The sequence below is a fragment of the Camelus dromedarius genome, chromosome 7 (assembly GCF_036321535.1).
Source record: "Camelus dromedarius isolate mCamDro1 chromosome 7, mCamDro1.pat, whole genome shotgun sequence".
In the NCBI taxonomy this organism is placed as follows: Eukaryota; Metazoa; Chordata; class Mammalia; order Artiodactyla; family Camelidae; genus Camelus; species Camelus dromedarius.
The window spans coordinates 4484227-4508800 of NC_087442.1; the positions used below are offsets into that span (position 1 = coordinate 4484227).

At 42.7% G+C, this 24574-nt stretch overlaps 2 protein-coding genes across 3 annotated transcripts in view; both read right to left on the minus strand.

The window, feature by feature from the left end:
* GALNT11 (polypeptide N-acetylgalactosaminyltransferase 11) overlaps positions 1-6172 on the minus strand; it is a 48026-nt gene extending 41854 nt beyond the window's left edge. The window contains exon 1 of the mRNA XM_031455754.2: positions 6018-6172. The gene's annotated coding sequence lies outside the window, so the exon portion shown is untranslated. The remainder of the gene's footprint in view (positions 1-6017) is intronic.
* Positions 6173-9590: 3418 nt separating this feature from the next.
* Positions 9591-24574, minus strand: part of GALNTL5 (polypeptide N-acetylgalactosaminyltransferase like 5) — a 36781-nt gene continuing 21797 nt past the window's right edge. For both annotated transcript variants that reach the window (XM_031455729.2, XM_064487198.1), the window contains exons 5-8: positions 21194-21443; positions 18147-18264; positions 12241-12390; positions 9591-10078 (exon numbers count right to left, since the gene is read on the minus strand). In XM_031455729.2, the coding sequence (XP_031311589.1) occupies positions 9932-10078; positions 12241-12390; positions 18147-18264; positions 21194-21443 (665 nt within the window). In that variant the 3' untranslated portion in view covers positions 9591-9931. The remainder of the gene's footprint in view (positions 10079-12240; positions 12391-18146; positions 18265-21193; positions 21444-24574) is intronic.

Consider the following 24574-nt stretch of genomic DNA (forward strand, 5'->3'; position numbering starts at 1 on the left):
TCTCTACCTGCATTCATCAATGTAGACCACATTCTGGTTCATAAAACAAACTTGAACAGATTTAAAAAGAGGAGAAATCATACAAAGTATGTTCTTAAACACAGTAGAATTAAACTAGAAATCAGTAACAGAAAGGTTTTTAAAAAAATCTTCAGATATCTGGAAATTAAAGGCTCAAAAGAAATTTGAAAATATTTAGAACTAAATAAAAATAAAACTCATCAAAACTTCTGGAATGCAGCAAAAGCAGTGCTTAGAGGGAAATTTATAGCATTAAATGGATCAGAATTCAAGACATCAGTATGAACATGTTTAGCTTAACATGTTAGCTTTAGATACAGATGGTTATATATATATTTGCACGTATGTACATACAAGGATTAGTATGTACACATATATGTCCTTATCTGTCAGTTGAAAGGGTCTAGAAGAATGACACCCCAGTGACAGCAATCACACCTAGTGCCCAAATATTGGTTTCCAACAGTATTCTCCAATAAAAGGAACCAAGGCTCCTTGGAGAAATGACTTATTCTAGGATTGGGACAGGAAATACACAAGATGAGCCTGAAGTATCTTGTAGTACCAGAAGGTAAGGAAACACCACAAAAAACCCCAAAAATCAAAATCCCACAATGATGGGGGTATGTCAAAGGAACAGATGAAACCAACTGAGAGAGCTTACAACAGCCAAAGCTAAAATAATTTGAGCAACAAAATAAAGTGGTATTGCATTATAGCCCAAAGTGCAAGATAAATATCCATGAGTTCATACTGATATAAACGACTGAATAAATAAGCAGGGTAGAGTATAACAGATCTCCCTGCAGAATTCCAAATAATTTGTTTAGATACTTTGCCCTCAAGAAAGTAGAGCAAAACTTCCACTCCTTAAGTGTACGCTGTGCATAGGGATTCCCTTTCAAAGAATATGGGAGAAAAAGTGTAACTTTACAGTGGAGAAACCTGACAAACACCACCTCAGCCAAGAGGTCAAGATTAATATCACAATGATAGTATGTACCCTTTATGTGGTGAGATAAAAATACAAGGCTTCAACCTTTACGTAAGGTTTCAACCTCTGTGGTCTTCCTCCCCAAAATCCATATTCCCAATACAACTGTGAGAAAAACATCAGACTAATTCCCAATTGACAGACGTTCTACAAAATACCTGACCACTACTCCTCAAAACTGTGAAGGTCATCAAACACAAGGAGAATCTGTAAAACTGTTAAGAAGCCATGACTAAATGCAATGTGGTATCCTGGGTGAGACCCTTAGTTTTCATCTAATGTCCTGAGGACAGAAAAAGGACATTAGGTAAAAATTAAGGAACTCTGAATAAAGTATGGATGTTAGTCATAATGCATAAATATTGGTTCATTAACTACAATAAACGTATCATATTAATGTAAGTTGTTAATAACAGGATAAACTTGGTATATATAAGAACACTCCACTATCGTCACAATTTTCTGTAAATCTAAAGCTGTTCCCTAAAACAGTTTATAAAAAAAATCAGAGTTCAGAAGGAAATTTGTTTTACACTGTTAATATCATCTAATCATGTAATATCTGAGACTTGCTTCAAGTTAACCAATAAGAGGTAAGATAGGGAGGGTTACAGAAGAAAAACCATTGACCATTAATAGGTTTTTAAAAATCTATTAATTTTTAAATGTCTGAAATTTTCCATAATAAAACCTCCTTTGACTCTGACCTTTATGTGACCTTGCTGGGTTCTGTATGTATGTTGGTTTCTATCGTGCTTACATGACTTAGCTATCAACGAATTCTTGTCCATGGAGTCATAGGGCATCAATTCTAGCAGTCTGTCATTGTGGGTTTTATGTGTATTTGTATATATTTTCTCCTCACTTCTGCTTCCTCCTTATTATTTAATACAAGTTTTACTGGAGATTAACTTTACAATTTAGTCTTTAGATGACAGAATGTTCACATGGACATGCATGTTGTAGGGTGTGTACAGATGCAGAGTCTCAGAAGGGTGAATTGTACCAGTGAAGTTACAGTCTCCTAGCTCCAAGTTCACGCCATAAGCCAGTGGTTCTCAGCCAGAGCCTGAGATATCTGGCAATATCTGGGAAAATTTGGCCACCCTCAGGGTCTTTTGGTAATGTCTGGAAATATTTTTGTTTGTCACAAATGGGGGGATCCTACTAGCATATGGTGGGGAGAAGCCAGGGATGCTGCTAAACATCCTTCAATGCATAGGACAGCCCCCAGCAATGAAGAATTATCTGGCCAAAATGTCAACAGTGCCAAGTTTGAGAAACCCTGTACTATTCTGTGATGCTAGGGCTGGGACTCTACGTACAGCATTTTTCGAACTACAGTTGACCCTTGAACAACGAGGAGGGTGGGAATGCCAACCATACACACAGTTGAAAATCTGCCTATAATTTATGAGGCCTTCCGTATCCTCAGTTTCTCTGTATCCGAGGATCTCATAGTACTAGTACTTACTATTGAAAAAAATCTGCACATAAGTGGGCCTGCGCAGTTCGAATCTGTGTTGTTCTATAGTCAACTGTACTGATAAATGGAACAACTTGGATGAATCTTGGAAATACATCTTAGAAAAATCTTCAGTCTCAATAATTAGTAAAGACATGCAAATAAAAATAAGATACTATCTTCTAACTCTTAAATCAGCAACATTTTCAGTACTCACTGAAATACATGTAAATGATACATTTATCAGTGATGAAAATTATAAATTGCAGGACCTTTTAAAAAAGCAGTCTGACACACAGAATACAAACTTACGGTTGCCAGTGGGGAGGGGGTGGGGACAGACTGGGAGTTCGAGATTTGTAGATACTGACAGGTGTATATATAGAATAGATAAACAAGTTTATACGGTATAGCACAGGGAAATATATACAACATCTTGTAGTAGCTCACGGTGAAAAATATGAAAATGAATATATGTATATTCATGTATGACTGAAGAATTGTGCTGTACACCAGAAACTGACACAACATTGTAAACTGACTAAAACTCAATAAAATTTTAATAAATAAATAAATAAAAAGCAGTCTGACAGTGGCACAGGAGCTTTAAAAATGTTTATATCCTTTGGTCAGCAATCTCAATTTCTCAAAGAATAAAAATCCTAAAGAAATAATAAATCAAGTGAAAAACTTGGGCATATCCTAAAGCAAATTCTAAAAAATACTACAATAAAGGTATAAATAAACTACAGTATATAGAAACAAGCATGAAGAAATTAATTTTGTATGAAAAACTGGAAGGAAATCCCTTACAGAAGCTGAGATTTAAGTTTGACTTTAAAGATTAAAATTAAGATGGCTGCAATAGCCAAATACTGAAATATTTCAAGCAGAACACTAGAGTTTGAGAAATTGCAACGTGTATTTATTTTTAGTTTTCCAAACAGATCAATAGCAAGTAGAATGGCTAGCTACAATGAATACACCTGAGCGGGTTAAGACTAGTGGGAGGTGATTAATTCTATCAGAACAGGCTGGGGCTCTGACCCAGAGGATAACAATTAACTTGTTCTGCATGCAAAAGGAAGCTAACTAGTGTTTTTAAGCAAATATATCTTGGGACGAAAATTCTAGGAACAGTGTGTAAAATGCTTCGTGACAGACGAAAAAAAATCTAGAATCAGAGAGTGCAGTTAGAAAAACCAGTAAGAGGCAACTGTAGCTTGATCTAGAGCTGTGGAAGTGAGTGGAAAGCAGGATGGGAGGCAAAAGTGTCTGCACCTGTCAACCTGACCTGACATGGGACCCTGAGGAAGAAAGGAGGAATTAAAACACCCAGTTTTCAAGTCTTAGCGACACTTAAGAGCAGAGAGAACAGGTATGGGAGGATTAAGAGAAGATAAATTTTGTTCTGGACATGCTGCATCAGAGAGAACACTCATATGGAAGTGCATAGCTTGAAATTCAAATCTAAGCCTCAGAGAGAAGTTAAAAATAAACATTAAAATTACAGTTTAAGTTACTTGGAAAGGAAGGTTTAAGTCATGAAGAGTGCAAAATAGATTAGGGAGCAAACACTGAACCTCTGGGTATTTAAGGCTCTTGTGTAGAGGCAGAGCCTATGAAGGACCTGAAAAGAACCACAAAGTCGGAGAACCTCAAAACGATGTCCTGACCAGCAACACAAGGTGTCACAAAGACTAATAAAGAAGTCAAATCAAGCCAGCAAAAGCTTGAGGGGGGCATCAGATTTAGCAATTTGTAAGGTATGAGGGCATTTAAAAAAAGCAATTTTAAAAATGTGAAGTTTGTTAGTTTCTCAAAAAGTTAAACAGATTTACCTAGGTATGTACCCCAAAGAATCAAAAACAGAGACTCACACAGACACATGTAAACACACGTTCACAGCAGCGTTCGTTATTCACGGTAGCCAAGAGGTGGAAACAACTAGATGTACATCGAAGGATGACTGGATAAACAAACTGAGATACAGCCATTCAACGGGCTATTATCCAGCCATACAAAAGAACGAAGTCTGAGATACGCTACAGCATGGATGAACCTTGAAAACATTAGGTGAAATAAGCCAGACACAGAAGAGGCAAATATTGTATGATTCCAATTCTGTGAGGCATCGAGAATAAGCAAATTCACAGAGATAGAAAGTGCTGGGGGAGGGGAAATGCTTAATGCTTAGTTTCTGTTTTGGGTGATGAAAAACTTTTGGAGATAGTGGTGACGGTGACACAAAACTGTGAATGTACTTAATACCTCTGAAGTGTACACTTAAAACGGTTAAAACAATAAACTTCATATTATGTATATTTTACCACAATTATTTTTAAAAAGGTTTAAAAAGTGAAGATAGACCCCAAATTGCTTCTCTTGACAGAAATTGTCAAGAGAAGGCATGAGAAGTGTGGACTACTCTTCCATGACGTTTAACTTGAAAGCTCAACTGGTAAATATTGAGGGGAGGGAGAGGATTGTTTTTGATTTTTCTGAAGGCCGAGTCCATCTCAACATAGGCATATTTAGGTAAAAGGGAGGAGCTGAGTGGTTTAAAAAAAAAAAATCTAGCTTAAACCTGTGACTTGGGGGATGAAAATAGCACCACCATATTTTACTGGTGCACAGCCGTATGAGAAGCATTTTCAAAGTCGTAATTTCACGTTATACTTGGAAAACCAACCAACCAACCAACCAACCAACCAGCCAACCGTTTTCCTAACAGAGAGTAAAAAGGAATGCTGGACCGAATCTTCTTTGATGATGAAAATAAGGCTCTTCCCTCGTAAGCATATTAATATTCCTCAAGCAGTGAAGTCTACCAGCACTGGAGGGTGGGGGCTTGAAGTTTTTACTTTATCCAAACGGCAAGTATTCTAAGAGCGTGGGAAATTATACAGGACAAAGAACCCAATTTCTTCAACAAGTAAGTACACTGCAAAGAAAAAGAAAAAGGAAACCTAAGATGTTCATCAACCAAATGCCTTGAGAGGACCTGGTCAAATCCTGCGTGACAGAAATCAACCATTTTTTAAAACTGTGTTTTTCTTTTAAATTATTATTCTTTCAAACAAGCGTGAACACTGAATACTGTGGCCACTGAGGGGGGAAGAACAGGAGGTGCATTATTCAATTCGCTCCACTGCGAGATGTTTCCAGGGCACTATTTTCTTTTAGAGGCTGAGCCGCCCTGCCGGGACTGCAGGGTAGGAAACGCCGGCGGGGCCGCGGCGCGGGGCCTCCTCCGCCGCCCCCGCGGGCCCGGGCGCCCAGGGCTGGTCTGCGGCGTCTCCTCGGCCCACCCTCCCGCCTCAAGAGCCCAGTCCTGCTTTGCAAACGCCGGACACGCGACGGACGCCGGGCCTGCGGCCACAGACCCCGCAGGGAGCGGCGGTCGCCCCCGGCGCCCCGGGCCGTCTGGACCCTGAGGCGGGGGCCGCGCGCCCGAGCCGCTCGCCTGAGGCGACGGACGGAGGCCGCGCGGGCTCAGTCCCCACCGGCGTCGCCGCCAGGCCCCTCGCTACTCACCTCGACGCCCGTAGCGCAGGACCCCGGCCTTCCGAGACTCGGGCTGTGGCATCGTCTCTCCGGCCACAGCCCGGGTCCGAGCCGTTTCGCCGCAGCGGGCGGAGCTGCCGCGAGCACACGCAGCACGGGGCGCACTGGCGCCCAGTGGCCGCGCCGCAGCCTCGGCCCGAGCGCGCGCCCGGGGAACGACGTGACGGCGGCCCCGCCCCGCGCGCCGCGGGTGACGTCACCGTCCGAGGCGGGCGCGCCGCGGCCCTGGCGTCGCCCAGCCGGCTGTTGACCCCGCGTTTGGCCCTGGGCGCGGGGGTGGGTCGCGGACGGCCTTTGCGTTTTTCACTTTTATTAAAATGCCCTCATTAAAGATAAATGCCCTTAAGCCTATTAAGAGATGTGCAGCCGCACTCTTGAAAACGGGAGCGGAGTTAGGATGTCAGGGCTTGGGAATATGTGGTCTTCAGAGAAGCCATGGAGAAACCTCGTATGTTGATCGTGAAAGCGGGACAGTATGGCGCTCCGGAAAGCGAATTAAAAGTTTGAAATCGGTGTTCTAGGGCACCGTCAGTGCCAGAGACCTGCACTTGCGCCGCCTTCTCCCGGCCCTAGAAGGTGTCAGATAACTTAAATATTTGACATTCTGATGGGAATGGGACAGATCTGTTTCTAGCTGTTATTTTATTGATATTTTTATGGGGGGAGGTAGTTAGGTTTACTTATTTAATTATATATTTGGTTTTTCAATGCAGGTACTGGGGAATGAGCCCAGGACCTCGTGCATGCTAAGCATGCGCTCTACCACTCGAACTATACCTTCCCCATTCTGTTACTTTAAATGGGTTCATCCTGTTGCACCAAATTAATGTACAACTGTATAAATTTCAGAAATTGATGTTTTGAGTTAGGTTCAGGTTTTTACTACTACTAAGAATGACACTAAACTGCTCCTTGCAGTGTAGTATGTGGTTAAACCCACCGTCTTTGAGGCTGGGCAGATTTAGACTAGCGTAGGGGCTGTGTTCATTTGTCCCTAGATACAGTTGTCAGAGGAAATACAGGATGGCCTAAAATTTGAATTTCAAGTAAAAAAAAAAGTCCCATGAAATATGTGGAAATTACTTACACTAAAATTCAAATTTACCAGGGCATCTTGTACTTTTATTGGCCTGATCTGGCAACCCCAGCCCTGGATGAGTCCTCACCTTACTTCTCTCCGCTATGAAATGGCAATAACAGTAGGAACTGTCTTGTAGTTGTGTGGATGAAATGAGATAATCTACGCAGAGTACTTACCGGGGGTATGAAACATGAAGAGAGCTTAGTGTTAGGTCTTGTTTCATATCAGTGTGTTTTAGGATAAATTCTTCAAAGTATGCTTTCTTTACAGAATTCCCAGGCTAATTTAAGGCTTGTTTGAGCTTTTGGTCATAACAAAAACTGTGTTTTGTGAAAAGCCTTGAGCAGGTGAGCAGATACTTTTCAACTAGCTTGAGAATATAAGTCAGATTTTAAAATTTCTGTACAAAAACAAAAAATTGCCATCTACAGGCAAGTGTGGACTTCTTTTCTATCACACCAAATACTTGGATGTTGATTCTGATTTGTTTTCTATTCAAGTCAACTGAAACAATATTCAAGAGGAGATTGTTTAAGCAACGTTCTACATCATTTCTAAGACTTATTCATGTTATCTCATGCCTGAGCTAAATTACATTTTTAAAAAAAAAGGAAACCTAAGACTTAATATTAGACCCATGGCTCCAAGGAAAAGAACACTTCTTTTTCCTTTGGCAGAGCTCATATTTACAACATCCTTCTTTATGCTTACCAAAAAATATGTATGTATAGCCTCAGATTTGAAAACCAGGAAAAAGTTAACTTCAAGAAGATTCTCTGTATTTATACTACAATTCTTTTTCCCTTGGCTACAGAATTTTCTATTTTATATTTTACTCTAATTTTAATAGGTTCATGGGTTTATTACAATCAGTTTCTTATTACTTTCTAGAAGCAGGTAAGGTATAAATATGGGCCAAGAATATAATCATAATGTGGCAATTATTTTGTGTTGCCAGATTGACTTTCAAAGGCCCATTCAAGTTACCCTGGCCATCTGTAATATGAGCACATTTTTTCCCAGGTCTTTCTAAGAACAGGTTTTATAGAGTATTTTGCCCAATACATGGGTATAAAGAAATGATAAATGGGTTCTTTTTTTCTTTACGTTGTATATATTAGCCCAAGAACACAAGTTCCATGAAAGGAGGGATTTTGCCTGTTCCATTGTCTGCTGTATCCCAGCACCCAGAAGGACACCTGGCCTGAGGTGACTGTTCAGTTGTTGATTGAATGAGCATAACAGACGAGTTAAGTTGTTTCCTGTTGTCACAAGTGAGCTGGTATTTTCTCCAGCAGAGGCTCTGTTTAGTGATCCTACCTAAAGCACCCTCCTTTTTACTCCTTGCAGTGTGCTCCTTCCCTCATTTTCTCATTCTTTTCATTTGGTGAATTAGTTCTATTTCATCTTTCCAGCCACCTTCACCAGGATGAACCCCTCTAACCTGAAAGGAGTACGTTAGCCATCTGGGAGTGTGTCCACACAGGAAACAGGTCCCCACATAGATGCTGGTGGTACAGATACAAGGCAAGCGATCCACGAAGTGTCAGGAGAGCTGCAGGCCAGAGCCACGGGAGGGAGCAGACATGAGAAAGACACAAATCAGAAGCAGGGAAGAGGGGAATGTCTCCGGTTAACTGAAGGGCCGACAAGAACAAACAGGGAGGCTGGTTTTGAGACCTGGACGGGGACACCCAGGCAAGTGACTGGACATCAGGAACCAGGAACCCAACCAAGCAGTGTGTCAGGGCCAGAATCTACCCTGGCGGCAAGAAAGGAGCTCAGTACAGCTGAGCCGAAGTTGGTATGGACCAACCAAGGCTCTCTGAGAACGTCTTTCTGGGGAGATCACCAGCCCAGGTCACCTCACCGGCCCAGGTCACCTGTCTGGCATAGGAACTGAGTCGGCAAAGAGAGGAGCAGCCCTTATGTTACCGAACAAAAGTTCACATGCCCAACGCGCAGTGAGGCCAAACAAACCAAAACGTCAGCGTTTGGAGCAGGGAAAGGCTTATTGCAGGGCCGAGCAAGGAGAACTGGCGGCTCATGCTTGAAGAACCCGAACTCCCCAGTGGTTTGGGGGGTTTTTATAGGCAAAATTTGGGGTGGACTGGGGGTCTGCAGGGTGTGTGTTTCTCTTCTAATTGGTTGGTAACAAGGCAGCATTCCAGAAACCTTGTGCTCAGCCTGAAGTTAGCACCCACCACCTGGGTGGGGGTCTTAGTCCTTGCAGAAGAACCCAAAGATATTATTATGTCTATTCCTTGAGGAGGAACCAGGACCCTGCCCCAAGGCTGCAGTAGGTTTTCCTGACTGTTCCTCCCGGTCTCCGCATTCCCTCCCTTCTCTGATTAGCAAGTCTTTGAATCTACCCTTTGGAACTCAGGGGAGGTCACAGAGGTTGAATGAAGTCTATTTCTTATAAACAAGAAACAGGGGACACAGAAAGGATTTGTACCAGGGAGGACCCCACAGGGTCCTGCTGTGTTAGTAGGACCAAGCGAGTTTGGGAAATAATTGGAGATAACACACTTTATCTCCATCAACTGCATGATAATCTTAACTGTGTGACAGCATTAATGTCAAGGTCTTGCCACCCTAGAAATTTAGTGGCAGATGAATAACAGAGTCCTCAGAGCTGTCATTAAAGGAGGAAAGAAAAGGCGCTTGTGTTGTAGACCCGTTCTGGTTGTATTTTTTACTGTATTTCACGATGTTCCAAACTTGTCCTCTTCTCTATATTGAAGGACTAGGGGACTTTTTAACCCTTTATTAATGACGATTGGTTTTCCTTTCATCAGTTTTACTCAGCTGTCTCCAATTCTGGGAAGACAGTATCCAAATACCACTGAAATGACTTGCAACCCAATCGTTTCCTTAATTCAACACGCTCACTAATGTTTCCATAGTCAAGAGATTTTAGATCAGGTCTTCGTAAAAAAAACTGCTCCTAAATGGAAATAAAGAGTCATTTCATTAAAACAAGCAAATATTTGGAGATCAAATCATGACATCTAACGTAGCAGTATATATTTTCATCATCTGATCCACAACAAAACAACAACAGCAAAAAAAAAACCTTTCCTTTGTTCAGGGAGGGCAGACACGTAGGACCTGGGACTCACTCCCCCACACATATTCACAGTATGTGCTGTGACAGACATGATGAAAGTACTGCGGAGGTGAAGCCAGAAGGAAGGGGGCAGGACACTGCCGTGAAAGGAATGACACAGCACTTAGCACCAAGATGGCAGAAGAGTCAACTCCCAGTAGGCCCAAGATGGTGGGAGATTCGACCTCCAGTGGACCTTGAATTTCATTACACACGTTGTAATGTATTAGCATAGTAAATGACCCAGAGCTAACCATGAGAGATCAAAGAGAGGGCAATGGCCCAACTCCTAGGAATCCCAGCCCCTTCCCCAAAGTAGTTGGAATAATCCTCTCACTTGTTAGCATGTAAAAACTAGCAACACCGAGTCACGCTCTCTCTCTTGCCTTCAGAGACAGCCCGAACTCTGTCTGTGGAGTGTGTATCTGCCTTTACTTCAACCCCTCTCCTCCTCAGTGTGCATCTCTAAATAAATCTACTTTTACTCAACTATGGCCCACTCTTGAATTCTTTTCTGCGAGAAGCCAAGGACCCTCTCTTGGTGGGGTGCGTCCCAGGGACTTGCCTGGGACCTGGGACATGGCCATTTTCTCGCCCCACAGTCTTTCCTGTATCGGAGGGACTTAGGAAGTCTAGATTCTTCTTCTCAAGAGCCCAAGAATCACAGCCATGCATTGTAGTCTGTCCCCTTTCTCCTACTCTTAGTGGTACTCAAGGACAGGATCCCTGTCTCCCAGGTCCCAATAGACACGCCCATGGTTTCAGAAATGGGGGGATGGTTGGTGGCCAAGGGCAAATAGACTCTGGAGAAAGACAGTCTGGCTTCAATTTCTGACCCTGCTATTTATTGATAACATGACCTTGGCCCCTAGCCTTGTGAGATGGTTGTGAGGACTGAACACTTCATATGTGCAAAGCTCTTAGGAGATTAAGGCTGGATCATAGTGTCATGTCAGTGTCAGCCATTACTTTCCTTGATGTTGCCAAACTGTTTTCCAAGGTGAGTTTGTAACAGTTAACACTCCCACCCACGGTGTCTGAGAATTCCTGTGCTTGCCAATTTGGTCCTATCAGATGTTAAAAATTTTTGCCAATTTAGGTGGCTTTGTAGAAAGCTCCTATTGAGGTTTTAATTCATATTGTCCTGATTACTAAAGAAATTGAGTATTACTACTTTTATAATTTAAATTAATAAAGAAATATTAGAGCAAGACCAAGACATACAATATCACAGAGAGCTTCTTACATATTTCTACCCATGTATCTGAAATGAGGTCTTGTTGTGACTGTCATTGTTTGTTTGAACATGGATTCTGGATGGACAACTTTCAAATTAAAATGGAGCCACAGCTATATGTTCTCTGTGCATTCTTTTTATTTTTTAATGGAGGTACTAGGACCCGAACCCAGGACCTTGTACATGCGTTCTACCACTGAGCTGTACCCAACCCCCTCTCTGTGCTTTCTAAAGGTCCTGGCAAGGGGCTTAAACCACAGGGAGCTACGCAAATAGGCCTGGCTTTGATGTAGAAATGCCTGCCTGTTAGAGAAAAAAGGTACTGGAGAGTCTTGTGTGGTCCCCAGAGCAGTAGAAGGCACATCACTTGGGACCTTAGTAGTGAAAGAAGAGAATCTAAAAATTTGTCTATGGGAGCAGGGGCTGTGAGAGGTGTTTGCTGCAGAGGGGCAATCTTTGGAGGAGGGAAATAGATCTGGGAAAACCAAAAAAAAACCTTGTGTTGGTTGATTTCCTTCTGAAAAACCTGAGTTTTCCTAGAGACTAAAATAGAAGACTAAGGTGTAAGTAGAGCGCTCGGAATGAACTCACTGAGAAGAGGGTCTGGGAAGGGGTGGAGGAGTGGGCGAAGGGGTACCCCATTTCAAGGACAACTGAGAAAAGGATAAAAACTGGTATCTGGAAAGGCAGTACATGGCTTCTTTTGAGCCAGTTCCTCTCTGTACTCCCACTCATCTTTCCAAACCAGGGACACATCCTTCACCTTGTAGTCATCCAGCCAAACGTGCACCACCCTGAGGTTGTTAAATGCCAAGGCTTTTGCAACTTCAGTTTGATTTGTGATGTGTTGCTTAACCACATGTCCTACTCGAGAGCAGGGGATTATTAAGAGCTGGCCTCCACACATCCAGATCTAGACAGAAGAAAAACAGAAAACTTATTCATGTCTGTTTGCTAGGAACAGGCAACTGCTGAATTTTTTTGCTGCAATCATACTTGCATGACTCTTTCGGTTACTCCAATTCAGTGATTCTCGCAGGGGCCCCAGACCAGCAGCATCAGCATCACTCAGGAACTTAGAAAAGTAAATCCCTGGGCTGCCCAGACCTACTGAATTGGGAACTGCGGGCGTGAAGACCCAGTAATCGGTATTTTAACTAACTCTTTAGGTGGCCCTGATCATTCTGGTACACGCTTCACTTTGGGAACTGCTGTCCTGATAGAACAAAGTCATAGATCCCAGTTTTGTAGATGTTATTATTATTGTTGTTGCTATTGTTGTTGTTGTTCCTGGAGGAGGAAGAAGAGGCAGAGTAGCCCACCTAGAGTGGGTACAACGCAGTGGTTCAGAGCGCTGACTCTGGGGCTGCTACGAGCTGTGTGATCTGGGGCAAGTTAGTGAAGTTACTTCACCTATTTGTGTCTCAGTTTCCTCACCCATGAAATGAGAATAATAACGGTACCTACCCACAGGATTGTTGGGAGCGTGAGATAATCTGATGCATGTAAAGTGCTTAGTTCATGTTCTGTAAACTGAGAGTGTGTCTGTGCTGCAGTGGAGTGCGGTGGACTGCAGGCCTGCCCACGCATGCTTCTCATTCCTATATGCACACTTCTGTGCAATTAACTCTGTACTTCATTCCATTGAAAAGTGAGGTTTACTTCTTCATTCCTTGAATCTCTTGGCCTTGTGATTTGCTTTGGCCAATAGGACATTAACAAATGTGATGCAGACAGATGCTTGAAAAGTGCCTGCAGCACTTTGGACTTGCCTTCTCTTGCTGCTCTTGGGAACCTGGTGACCAGTCGCTGTTAATAAGCCTCCCTAGCCTCCCTGATAATGAGAGACAAATGGCCTAGTGGTCACCACTGCCCCGGCTACCATTGGGCCAACGTCCAGGCATGTGATGAGACCATTCTAGACCAGCCAGCACCAGCTGAGACTCTAGATGAACACAGATGTGTAAGCAACACAGTAGAAATCAGCCATCCTGGCTATGACCAGCAGAAACACTTTAGCAACACAGTGAATTACAAGGAATAACACTTATCTGTTGTTTTAAGACACAATGAGAATAGTCTGTTACACAGCAAAAGCTAACTGATACATGAGGGAACATTTTTCTCTTAACCAGTTTTACTCATTAAGTAAATAAGACCTCCATCCACTTAGTTGATCATTCCAGAAACTTGGCGTGACATATTGACTCAGCAAATTTTATCTCACTTACTATCCCTCATCATGGGGCAGAGGACATTTCTCTGATACTCTGACTTTGGGCTTGTCCATTCCACATGCTTTGGTCCATGGAATGTGAGTGGGCAAGAGGCATGCAGAGGCTTCCAACAAGCCGTGTGGTTTGGCTTGACTTTTGTGTCCTTGCCCATCAACATGAGAAGCATACACCCTGAGTTGCTACTAGAATGACAAGTAGAACTGACCAAACTCAGAGAGCAGAGCCCAGCCCCGCCAGCGTAAATTCCAGGGCAGAGCCACTCCAGCCACCTACAGACATATGAAAGAAAAGATACATGCTGATTGTCCTAGGCTCCTCAGTTTTGAGCTGGTTGGTAACAAGCATCATTGTGGCATTAGCTGGCTGATAACTGGATGACAATGCCACCTCTTCCCTCACCATCCACCTAGCTGGCCAGTCTCCAGGTTCTGTCCATTCTACTTGTAAATATGCCTGGAATCTGTCCTGTTCTTTCCATCTCCATTGTCACCCTTTGTCCCTGTTATTGCAAGAAACTCCTGGTCTGCCCACTTACCCTCCACTGTGTCAGTCTCCACACACTGCCCTACCTAAGCTGTACCTGTGGCATTCCACTGCACGTAAGATACACCTAAATCCTTACAGGGCCCTGCAGAGTCCCGCCCTGTCTCTCTCTCCAGCCTTTTCTTGCCATTCTCTCTTCACTCACTGGGGTCCAGACTCACTGGCCTTCTCCATTGGCACATATGGGTGGGGAGGCTGTCTACTTTCTGATTCGGGGGCAGAAACAGGGGCATTACTGAGTAGCTCTTTACTCTTTTTCTGGAATCTGCATTTGTGAGGGGGAAGCAGGGATGCGTCTTGCAACAAAGCCGGGGTTTCTCAGTCCCTTCCACTGGCCTCAGTTTTGGGGGTGCCTCCCAGATTCAGGCTGCCTATTTAACTTAATTTCTAGTGCAGTCTCATCTTTTCCAGTCTCTATTAATAAATCTATTACTAGAAAGCTGGGAGAGGCTGCTGGCCAGATGCCATTTGAAATTAGAACTCCGGGGCAGCTGCAGGGTAAACAGAAGGGAACAAACACTGGCTGAAGGCATTGTGCACATGGCCTCAGTGACAGCACACAGCAACATGGGAGGGTATGCATTGCTCTGATCATTTACACATGAGGCCTCTTAGTCCTGAGTGGTTCAACCACTCAGCGAATAGTTTTCAACCACTTCTTACCGAGTCAACGTACTAGGTGCTGAGGACACATTTTGAATGAATCAGACCCTGTCCCAGCCCTCACAGAGCTTAGAGCTGATGGGAACATGCAATTGGCAGGGCTCAGCACAAAATAAAAGTGGAGTCTCAGGTTCAAAAATTATCAAAAATTTCAAGACGGCAAGAGCAGAGCATTAAACCATGTCGGGGGTGGGGGAATCCTTCTAAACGTGGTACCACGCGCAACCACACAGGCTGCATATCTACACAGCCTGCCCTGCACAAACAGACAAGAGACAGCTGCAATATAGCACAGTAAGTGCTGTAACAGGTGAAGCACGCACAGGAGGAGAACGGACCCCAGACGTGTGTGTGCGTGGGGGGGGGGGGGGCACACGCGCGCGTGTACGCAGAGAGGAAAGGAGGACGAGGTCAAGAAAATCTTCCTGAATAAATTACATCAAAGCTTTAACTATGGACTATGGCGGTGGGGGAAGAGGAAAGTGGACAGAGACAAGCAGTGATTTAGGGGTAGAACTGACCAGATACGGTGAGGTGAACGTGGGGCATGAGAGGGAAAGGGAGCCCGAGGAGGTTCTCAGCGGTGGTTGAGTGGGGTGTGTGCAGGTGAGTGGCGGGGCAGGGAGGGGGTGCACATCGTCCACTCAGAGAGGGAATGTGGGTTTAGCACACCTGTGGGACGTTCAAACGACAGTAACTTGTAGGCAATTGGACACACAAGTTTACGACTCAGGGGAAGGATTGGGGAAGGTGCCAGAACTGGTGTCATCAGCGTCCATTAAGTCACTAGAATGCGACGGAGGTAAGGTTATTGAGAAGGTGGAACGAGATGAGAAAGCAACTTGGAGAAACTTCTTAGGGGTGGAAATTCTGAGCAGATGGGCCAAGAAAAGTAACCCTGTGCGGCAGCGGAGACACATGGTCCGAGCAGGGGACCGGATGCTGAGGAGCTTGGCTAATTCTTCATTGTGCAGACAGAGGAGAATCTAATTCACCCTTTGTCTCTTGCCAGCAATGTGGTTTGCTTTCAAATCACAGCATCTAAGGGGATTCAGCAACCTTGGACCAAATCTAAGCTGGCATCAATGTCCTCTAAGAGTAGGGCAGGGACCTGGCTCCTGGAGCAGTGATCTTGCCCCTTTCGGGGACACCAGGATGAAACACAGGTCCTGGGCAATGGAGCTAGCCACAGCACAGCTGTCTGCTGTCTCAGGGAAATGGAAATGCCAATCTGAAGCCTGGTCATGAGATGTAATCTGAGGTCAGGAGTGAGGCTGTAGCTCCATGGGCACCTAGCAAATCACCACTTTCCATGAGCAATGATAACACTGAGCTCAGGGCAACTAAAATTCAGAGCCTTGGAGGCTTCCAATAGATTGCCAGCCTCAGAGAAAAGTGACTTAGAAACAGGGTAAACCCGAGCTGGTGGGGTGGGGAATCACGTGACCTGAAGGTGAGTAGAACATATGAGGCAGGAAGCGATGGGTTTGGGGCACACTACGCATGAGGTCTGTGAATTTGGACAAGTTACTCTACCTCTCTGTGCCTCAGCTTCCCCATTAAAAAAAGGAGATGATGGTGGTCGCTACCTCACAGGTTTATTGTGAAGATTAAATGAGTTCATGCCTGTTCATGCAGATGACTTCAGAGAGTATAAAACACAGATGGCAAAATTTAAACTAGAACAGTATTGGCTGTCATTTATTTAGTCAAACATAAAATGCTATTTATGATAAACGTCTGAATAGTTGTACCTCAGTATTTTCTTCAGGCTCCCCCTCCAGGAATATCTGCTTTGTACCTGGTTCTCTAACCCAATTATTCCATTAAGTCTTTATAAAATCCAGAGAATGTGTGTGTGTGTGTGTGTGTGTGTATTTATTCCTATTTAACAGGTGAGAAAACTGAGAACTAGAAAAATGAACAGTATTGGCTGTCATTTATTTAGTCAAACACAAAATGCTATTTATGATAAACGTCTGAATAGTTGTACCTCAGTATTTTCTTCAGGCTCCCCCTCCAGGAATATCTGCTTTGTACCTGGCTCTCTAACCCAATTATTCCATTAAGTCTTTATATAATCCAGAGAATGTGTGTGTGTGTGTTTGTGTGTGTGTGTATTTATTCCTATTTAACAGGTGAGAAAACTGAGAACTAGAAAAATGAATGACTTGCCAAGGATCACGCAGCAAGGAAGTGGTAGAGCTGGGACTCAACTTAACGTCTAATGTGCAGTGTTCTAGTATCATAGGATTTTCTAAAAAGCTAATAAATCTGTTCCTTTTGTTGAGATATAATTTATACACCATGAGAAATTCACCCTTGTAACATCTACAACACAGTGATTTTCAGTATTCTCACAAGGTTGTGCAACCATCACCACCATCTAGTTCTAGAACATTTTTCTCACCCCCCAAAAAACCTGGTACCCGTTAGCAGTCGCTCTTCTCCCCTAGCCCCTGGCAACTACTCATTTACTTTCTGGTTCTATGGATTTGCTTAGTCTAGACATTTCATATGACTGGACTCACATAAGTATATGGCCTTTTGTGTCTGGCTTCTTTCATTTACCATAACGTTTTCAAGTTTTACCCACGCTGTAGCAAGTATCTCAGGATTTAAGAGTTAGGAAGGGGGAAGATATGCTTAGCATACACAAGGTCCTGGGCTCAAGCCCCAGTACCTCCATTACAAAAGATGAATAAATAAACCTAATTATCTCCCCGTCCCTAAATAAATAAATAGATAGATAGATAGATAGATAGATAGATAGATAGATAGATAAATTTTAAGAAAAGAGTTAGACATCTTCAACCCAATCCTCTCACTTTATGGATGGAAACACTGAGACCTAAGATAGCCCATATACTTAGTGGCACCCAAGACCTCTACCTCCTAATCCTGTTTTTTTCCCCATCTTGTTACAACTACCAAGACAATCAGTATAATAAAAAAAAAAAGATCCCACAAATAGATTAAAAATATTATATTAATCTGACATACCATATATTAGAAATAACATATGGTAAGAAAATCTGAAATTTTATTAAAGGTTTTCAATTTCTGCAAGGAGTCCCGTAAATCATTTATTTCACGTGGCACGCGAATGAACCAGAGGCTTGTGTGGGAAACAGGGAAGAATTGCCACAGCAAGTTACATGACTTAAAGTTAGATTTTACTTTCTATGCACAAAGTTAATGATTTAAAACACAAAGTTTGAATTACCCGGAGTGAAATTTCCATGTTTTCGCCTCCCCAGAGATTCATGCCCTTGTCATACTGTCCAAGTTCATAAAAATAATGCCTATTTATAGCAAAAATTCCTCCAGCCATTGCTGGTGACCTAAAAAGGACGCACAAATATTTAATTGATTCCACTAATTCAGTCATTACAGATTTTTGCCAAAATTAGACTTAATATACTTAAAGACTTAACATTAAAAGCTAGAAAACACTCATATTAACTAATACTAACATTATCTTAATAGACCTGTAAGTATGTAAAATTACTAAGTTAAAACCATAACTACCAAAAAGTAGGCAGCAATAGCTTTTTCTAAGCTCTCACCAAATTTTGTAAGCAATCAATTCTAAATGTTGTCTTGGTGATAGGGAAAATTATTTTTAGTACATGAGTTTCCTGTGGGAGTGGTGATTGAATCGGGTAGCGGAGTTTAGAGATCTTCCTTTCTAAAGGCATTAAGTGAATTGTCATTTTTACTTCTGGGAAAACCATCATGTTAGAAAGCATCTTTCTTTTGTCCACCAATAAATAACAGGGTCCAATAATACCAAACTAAGTAGCTTGAAAAGAATTATATATTCATTCATTCATTTGTTTCAAATAGTATATATAAAGCAACTATGATGTGTTAGGGATAAGTTAGTTAATCAAAAGGCCAAGGTGGAAGTAGCGACCCTAGTTAGAGATTGTTGCAGTGGTCCCAGAGAAACACAATAGAATCTTGGATTAAGGAGAGAGCCATGAAGGAGGTAAGATGTGGCTAAATTCCATATATATTTTGAAGATGGAAACAGCAGATTTACTACAGATAGGCTGCAGGGAGTCAGAGGAAGAGAAGGGTCAAGGCTGACTCCCAAGTTTTTGACCTGGGTAGCCTGGAAGATAGAGTTACCATGCACTGCAGTGGGGGATGCCATGCTTGGAATTACTTTTGGTGGAAGATTCAGTTTGGGACATATTTGAGACGTCTACTCAGCATCCAAGAGGAGATGCGAGTGGGCAGTCAGATAGATGAGTCTGGTGTCCTGAGAGAGGTCAGAGCTGGAAGTATAGATCTGGGGGTCATCGGTATAAGATGGATGAGAATCACTCTGAGAGGGAAGAGGGGTGAGGAGGACAAAGAGACCTCGGAACGTCAACCATGAGAGGTCAGGGAGAGGAGGAAGAATCAGCAAAGGGAATGGGAGGGAACAACCCATGAGGTAGGAGGAAGACCAGGGGGCCGGGGTGGTCTGGAGGCAAGGGAAGAACACATGTCAAAGAGAAGGGAGAAGCCAGCAGCATGGAACGTTATCCTAAAGGCAATGGAAAAACAGTAAGTGAGATTTGGGACATGTGCAAAGTGAGGTTTCAAGAAAATGTAGCAAAAGAGAGATTGGAATGAGGGGGAGGGGCCTGTAGGCCAGACTGTCCTTCATGGTGTAGCGTCTAAGCCTGAGGCAGTGATAGCCTGGGCCATGAAGACTGTCAGAAAGATGGACAGATGTGATGTGAGAATCATCACAAAAAATGGATCTCCTGGAATTGGTTAATCACCAGATTAGAGAAGGCAATGGGAAAGTTGGAAAATGGTGATACAGCGTTCACATGGGGTCATGCTTAATGGCTGCATAATATTCCATCATGGTTGTAGCATAAACTATCACCTAACGTCCCAATTAGTCCTTCCAATTCTTAGACAGTGTTCATTTCTTCCTTGAATTAGGAGGCCAGGTTGCTTACTAAACGTAGGGGTTCAGGGCAGGGGCAGACATCAGGACTAAGGGAAATAATAAAGTTTTAGAGTATGCACTTCAGGGAATGAGCGCAAAGGGGATGCAGAGCAGCATGAGCCTGGAGACCACCAACGTGCAGAAGCACCAGTTCACATCTCTTAAAGGAACAAAGGAAATGGTTGGTGGAACTGAGCCAGAGGTGGAGACTTGCAGGGCTCCTGTGGCAGCACCACAGCACGTCGGGGAGTTGACGGGACTGGTGGGAAGAGAATTCACAGATGAGAGTCTAGACCACAGGAACAGAAAGAAAACCACGAAGGGGTAAAAGGAGAAATCAAAGAACTGGAGATATTGATGATATCCAAGGGTGGGGGTGGGGGAGCAGAGCAGGCAAAAGCTAGGAGGGTCCTAGGATGTGGCCAGAAAAAGGGATACCTGGTCATTTAGAAGATAAAAGATCCAGGATATGGCTGTAGAAATAACATCAAATAGCTAACATTTATGTACACTTATTACAGACCGATATTGCCCTAAGCTCTGAAATAGGGCATTGAATCCTCATTAACATCCCTGTGAAGCATTGCCATTTTCCAGACTTACAGATAAAGAACAAGGTGCAGAGAGGTTAAGTAAGTCATGAAAGATCACACAGCTCTAGCTAAATTAGAAGAGAGGCAAAGATCAAGGACTTGCTAGGCGATGGTGTTAGAAAATATACTCAGGTGCTTGGTGAAACAAAGCGGTTAACAGTCAAAGAAGAGAAGTGAGCCTGGTGTCAAAGTTATCAGTAAATGTGGGGAGTGACCTGGAGGGAGTCTCTTGAGAAACAACCTCATAAAAGCAGTTAGAAGTCACAACATTCAAATTGTTCTCACATTTAGAAACACATTTTCCAAGATAATAATCTAGGAAAATCACATTCATCTCAACCTATAAAATTGTAGATGGAAGACTTGAATAAATATACGAATTTGGCAAAGACATCTACTTCTCGGCTATCCACAGTGCCAGTGTTTTGTTCATTGATCAACATGCCACTTGTAACTTGAGAACCAAGTCCACATTCTAAAGACGGACCTCTGAAATCAGAGGGATACTGACCACGGTGGGACCCTGAACTGAGGTGATATGCTCATTTTCAACTGAAGAAACAAAGCCTACCAAATTCGATTATTATAGACTTTTAGAAACAAGATAAATAATTAACAATTTCCCTTCATTAAGCTCAAGAAATCGAAGTAATAATCTCTGGAAGCTTCTCCCCTCCCCCTCCCAATACATACATGCTATTTTCCATTACGAAGAAATCTCACCGGATAGGTCTAGTAGGTCCTTCTGGTCCATTCAGCTCGTAAGAGAAAATAAGATCCCACTTAAATTGCAGGTGCCAGTTGAAAGCTCCCCTCACTACAGGAGAGGGCTTGTATTCCAGGGTCATATCGTCAATGACATCGATCAGAGGACACACGACCACTTTGGGGTCCTTGTCAATGGCATGCAGCAAGGGCTCCAGCCATGCTTTGTTCACCTCGCAGTGGCTGTCCAGGAACACCAGAACGTCCCCTGGGGAGGCAAGAACAGGTCCATGTCAGCGCACGCGGATGAAAAACCGGGTAACGCAAGTCAAAGTTCAATGCAGCAAGCAGCTGTTCAGCACTTACTGTGTGTTTGGCTATAAGGTGCTTTCAGCTTCACTGGGAGGAGACAAGAAACACATACTTTATTTTGCACCAAAAATACAGGACATCATGTGCCACCAATATTCAGAAGAAACTGGTGAACTGTGGGCTGGAGAGTAGTTTGGGGAAGACTCTAAAGAAGCAGATGGAACTGAGCTGGCCTTCAGTTTAAAAGCATCATTTTACCTCAGCCTTGATTGATCAAGTCAATTTAGCAAACGTTACTGCAAGAAAACCTTCTTTGGTATTTAGTTTGGTGCTTGGGATGTGAAGATGTATAATTATTTTTGCTCTTGAGTTCAAGATTTAATGAGGGTCCATTCTGCTTAGAGAACACAGGAACCCTTGGCATGGCCAAAAGGAAACATACATGTTATTAAACTACAGTAGTTGGTCTCAATTGGGAGGGACCTCAAAGTGCAGGTGCAGAGTTTAGACTTTTTCTTGTAGCCAACATATATAGGGAAATTATAGGAAAAGTGTGAGAAACATCCTATGTTGAGATCAGAAGACTTAGTATTGTTAAAATGGTAATAATCTGCCAAATTGATCTACAGGTTCAACTCAATCCTTACCAAAATCCTAGCTGGCTCTTTTTACAGAAATTGATCCTAAGACTCATATGGAAAGGCCAGGGGCCCAAATTAGCTCAAACAATTTTGATAAAGGACAAAGTTGAAGGACTTCTTGATGTCAAAGCTTACTAAAAGGCTATGATAATCAAGACAGGATGATATTGGCAGAACGGTAGATATAGACCAAATGTATAGAATCGAGGATATAGAGATTAACCAAGCATCTATGGTTAATTGATTTTCAACAAGGGTGCCAAGACCACTCAATGAGGCAAGAATCATTTCTTCAGTAAATATTCTGAGACAACCAGACGTCAGCATGAAAATAATGAAGTTGGACCCCTTATCTCACACCAAACACAAATATTAAATCAAAAGAATCACAGACCTAAAATGGCAAGAGGTGAAATTATAAAACTCTGGACCTTGGGTTAGGTAATGGTTTCTTAGGTATGACACCAAAACTACAAGCAACAAAAGAAAAAAGTAGATAAACTGGACTGCAGCAAAACTAAAAACTTCTGTGCTTAAACGAACACCATCAAGAAAGTGAAAATAAAATTCACAAAATGGGAGAAATTATTTACAAGTCACATGTTGGATCAAGGACTTGTACCCAGAATATATAATGAACCCTTACAACTCAATAATAAAAAAAAACTTAATTTAAAAAATGGGTAATAGACATTTGAATAGACATTTCTCCAAACAAGATATAGAAATGGCCTAAGCACGTGAAAAGGTGCTCAACATCACTTGTCGTTAGGGAAATGCTAATCAAAATCACAATGACATATCACTTCACACCCACTAGGGTGGCAATAATCAAAAAGACAATGGCAAGCGTTGGTGAGACTGTGGAGAAATTGGAACCCTTGTTCATCATTGATGGGAATATAAAATGTTAGAGCCACTTGCAAAAATTACTTGGCAGTTCCTCAACAATTAAACATAAAGTTACCAAATGCCCCAACAATTCTACTTCTAGGTGTACACATACCCAGGAGAAACGAAACCCAGGTTCACACAAAATCTTGTACGTTAATGTTCACAGCAGCATTATTCCTGATAGTAAAAAAGTGGCAACAACTCAAACGTCCATCAATGGATGAATGGATAAACAAAATGTGGCATAACCACACAATGGAATATTATTTGGCGATAAAATAGTTACACAACCTTGGAATATACTAAAAAAATATTGCACTGTACACTTTCAGTGAGTGAATTGTGTGATGTGTGAATTGTGACTCAATAAAACTGTTAAAATCATTAGGAAAGAAAGAGTCATATTGGAAAGAAAGAGTACATCTTCCAAATCTTACTATAAAATACAACTAGTATTCTTATATACAATTCACAACAGAATTTTAAATCATTAAAAATGACATAACCTTTATCCCTCAGCTCAAATCACTGGTTTCTTATCTATCCATCCAAAACCATGTGCACAGGTCTCAGCAAATGTTCACATGTATTTGTTCTACCAATTCCTAGAATAAGCAGGACTGGGGGAAAGCAACTTAATTTTTGCTCCTTTAAATCTGTAGGGAGGAATGGTCCTTTCCCTGCCGTGGGTTACAAACTCTTAGGTTAAGTGAAAAGTCTTACAGACACTTGAAGTTTAAAACAGTCTTCAGTTCAGCAATTAGAATTTCCAGTCCCATGTTGCAGTCAAAACTTCCCTGACTGCAGAACAGGCCATCATCCCTTCCCCACAACTAGGTCACCCTGTGGGACCATCACTTGCCTTTGGATTAAGCCTTCTTATCTCTTGTTTACTGGTCTCCTTCCCCAGATTACTCCGTGTGGTTTCTGACTTCACTGAAGCCAAAGTAGAGTGAGAGGAAAGCTGTGAATGGGGCAGGGAGGTTCTTCCTTGGTAAGATAGCAGGGTGCTCTCTGAGCTGACTCCTTCTTTTAGGGTGTGGCTGCCACAGCAATTTTGAGGACCCCTCCTCCCATCCTCGGTTGTCTCTTACCTGCAGTTCCCCAAAACTGGGCAAATGCATTCTATTCCACTGGTCCAGACTCCCACCTCAGCAGTTTAGGAACCTGTGTCCTACCTCTGGCTCCTCCTCTCCTGACACCTGTCCATCCTTCTAGATAGTCCCAATGATCAAAGACGATCTTTATCGCTGTCTTATCGCCCATTGCCTGAGCAAGTTCCCTCACCAGCACAGATGCTAACACAGAAGCAAGCATCCTTGGTTGTGCCCCTAGCCACAGCCCTTCTTTCGCCCTTTTGATTCCCAGGCAAGAAGCCAACTTCAGTTCACTTCTCCTCACCCCCAGGATGCTTCTGGTTTTGTTGTATTGATATCTGACAACTAGCTGAGCCCCCAGTATAGGAAATTCGTATCAAGTCCCTCTCATCAGGCTTTTAGCAAGCAGCTTTCTCCAAAAACCATCTCTAATTCTAACAATCTAACTCAGTGTA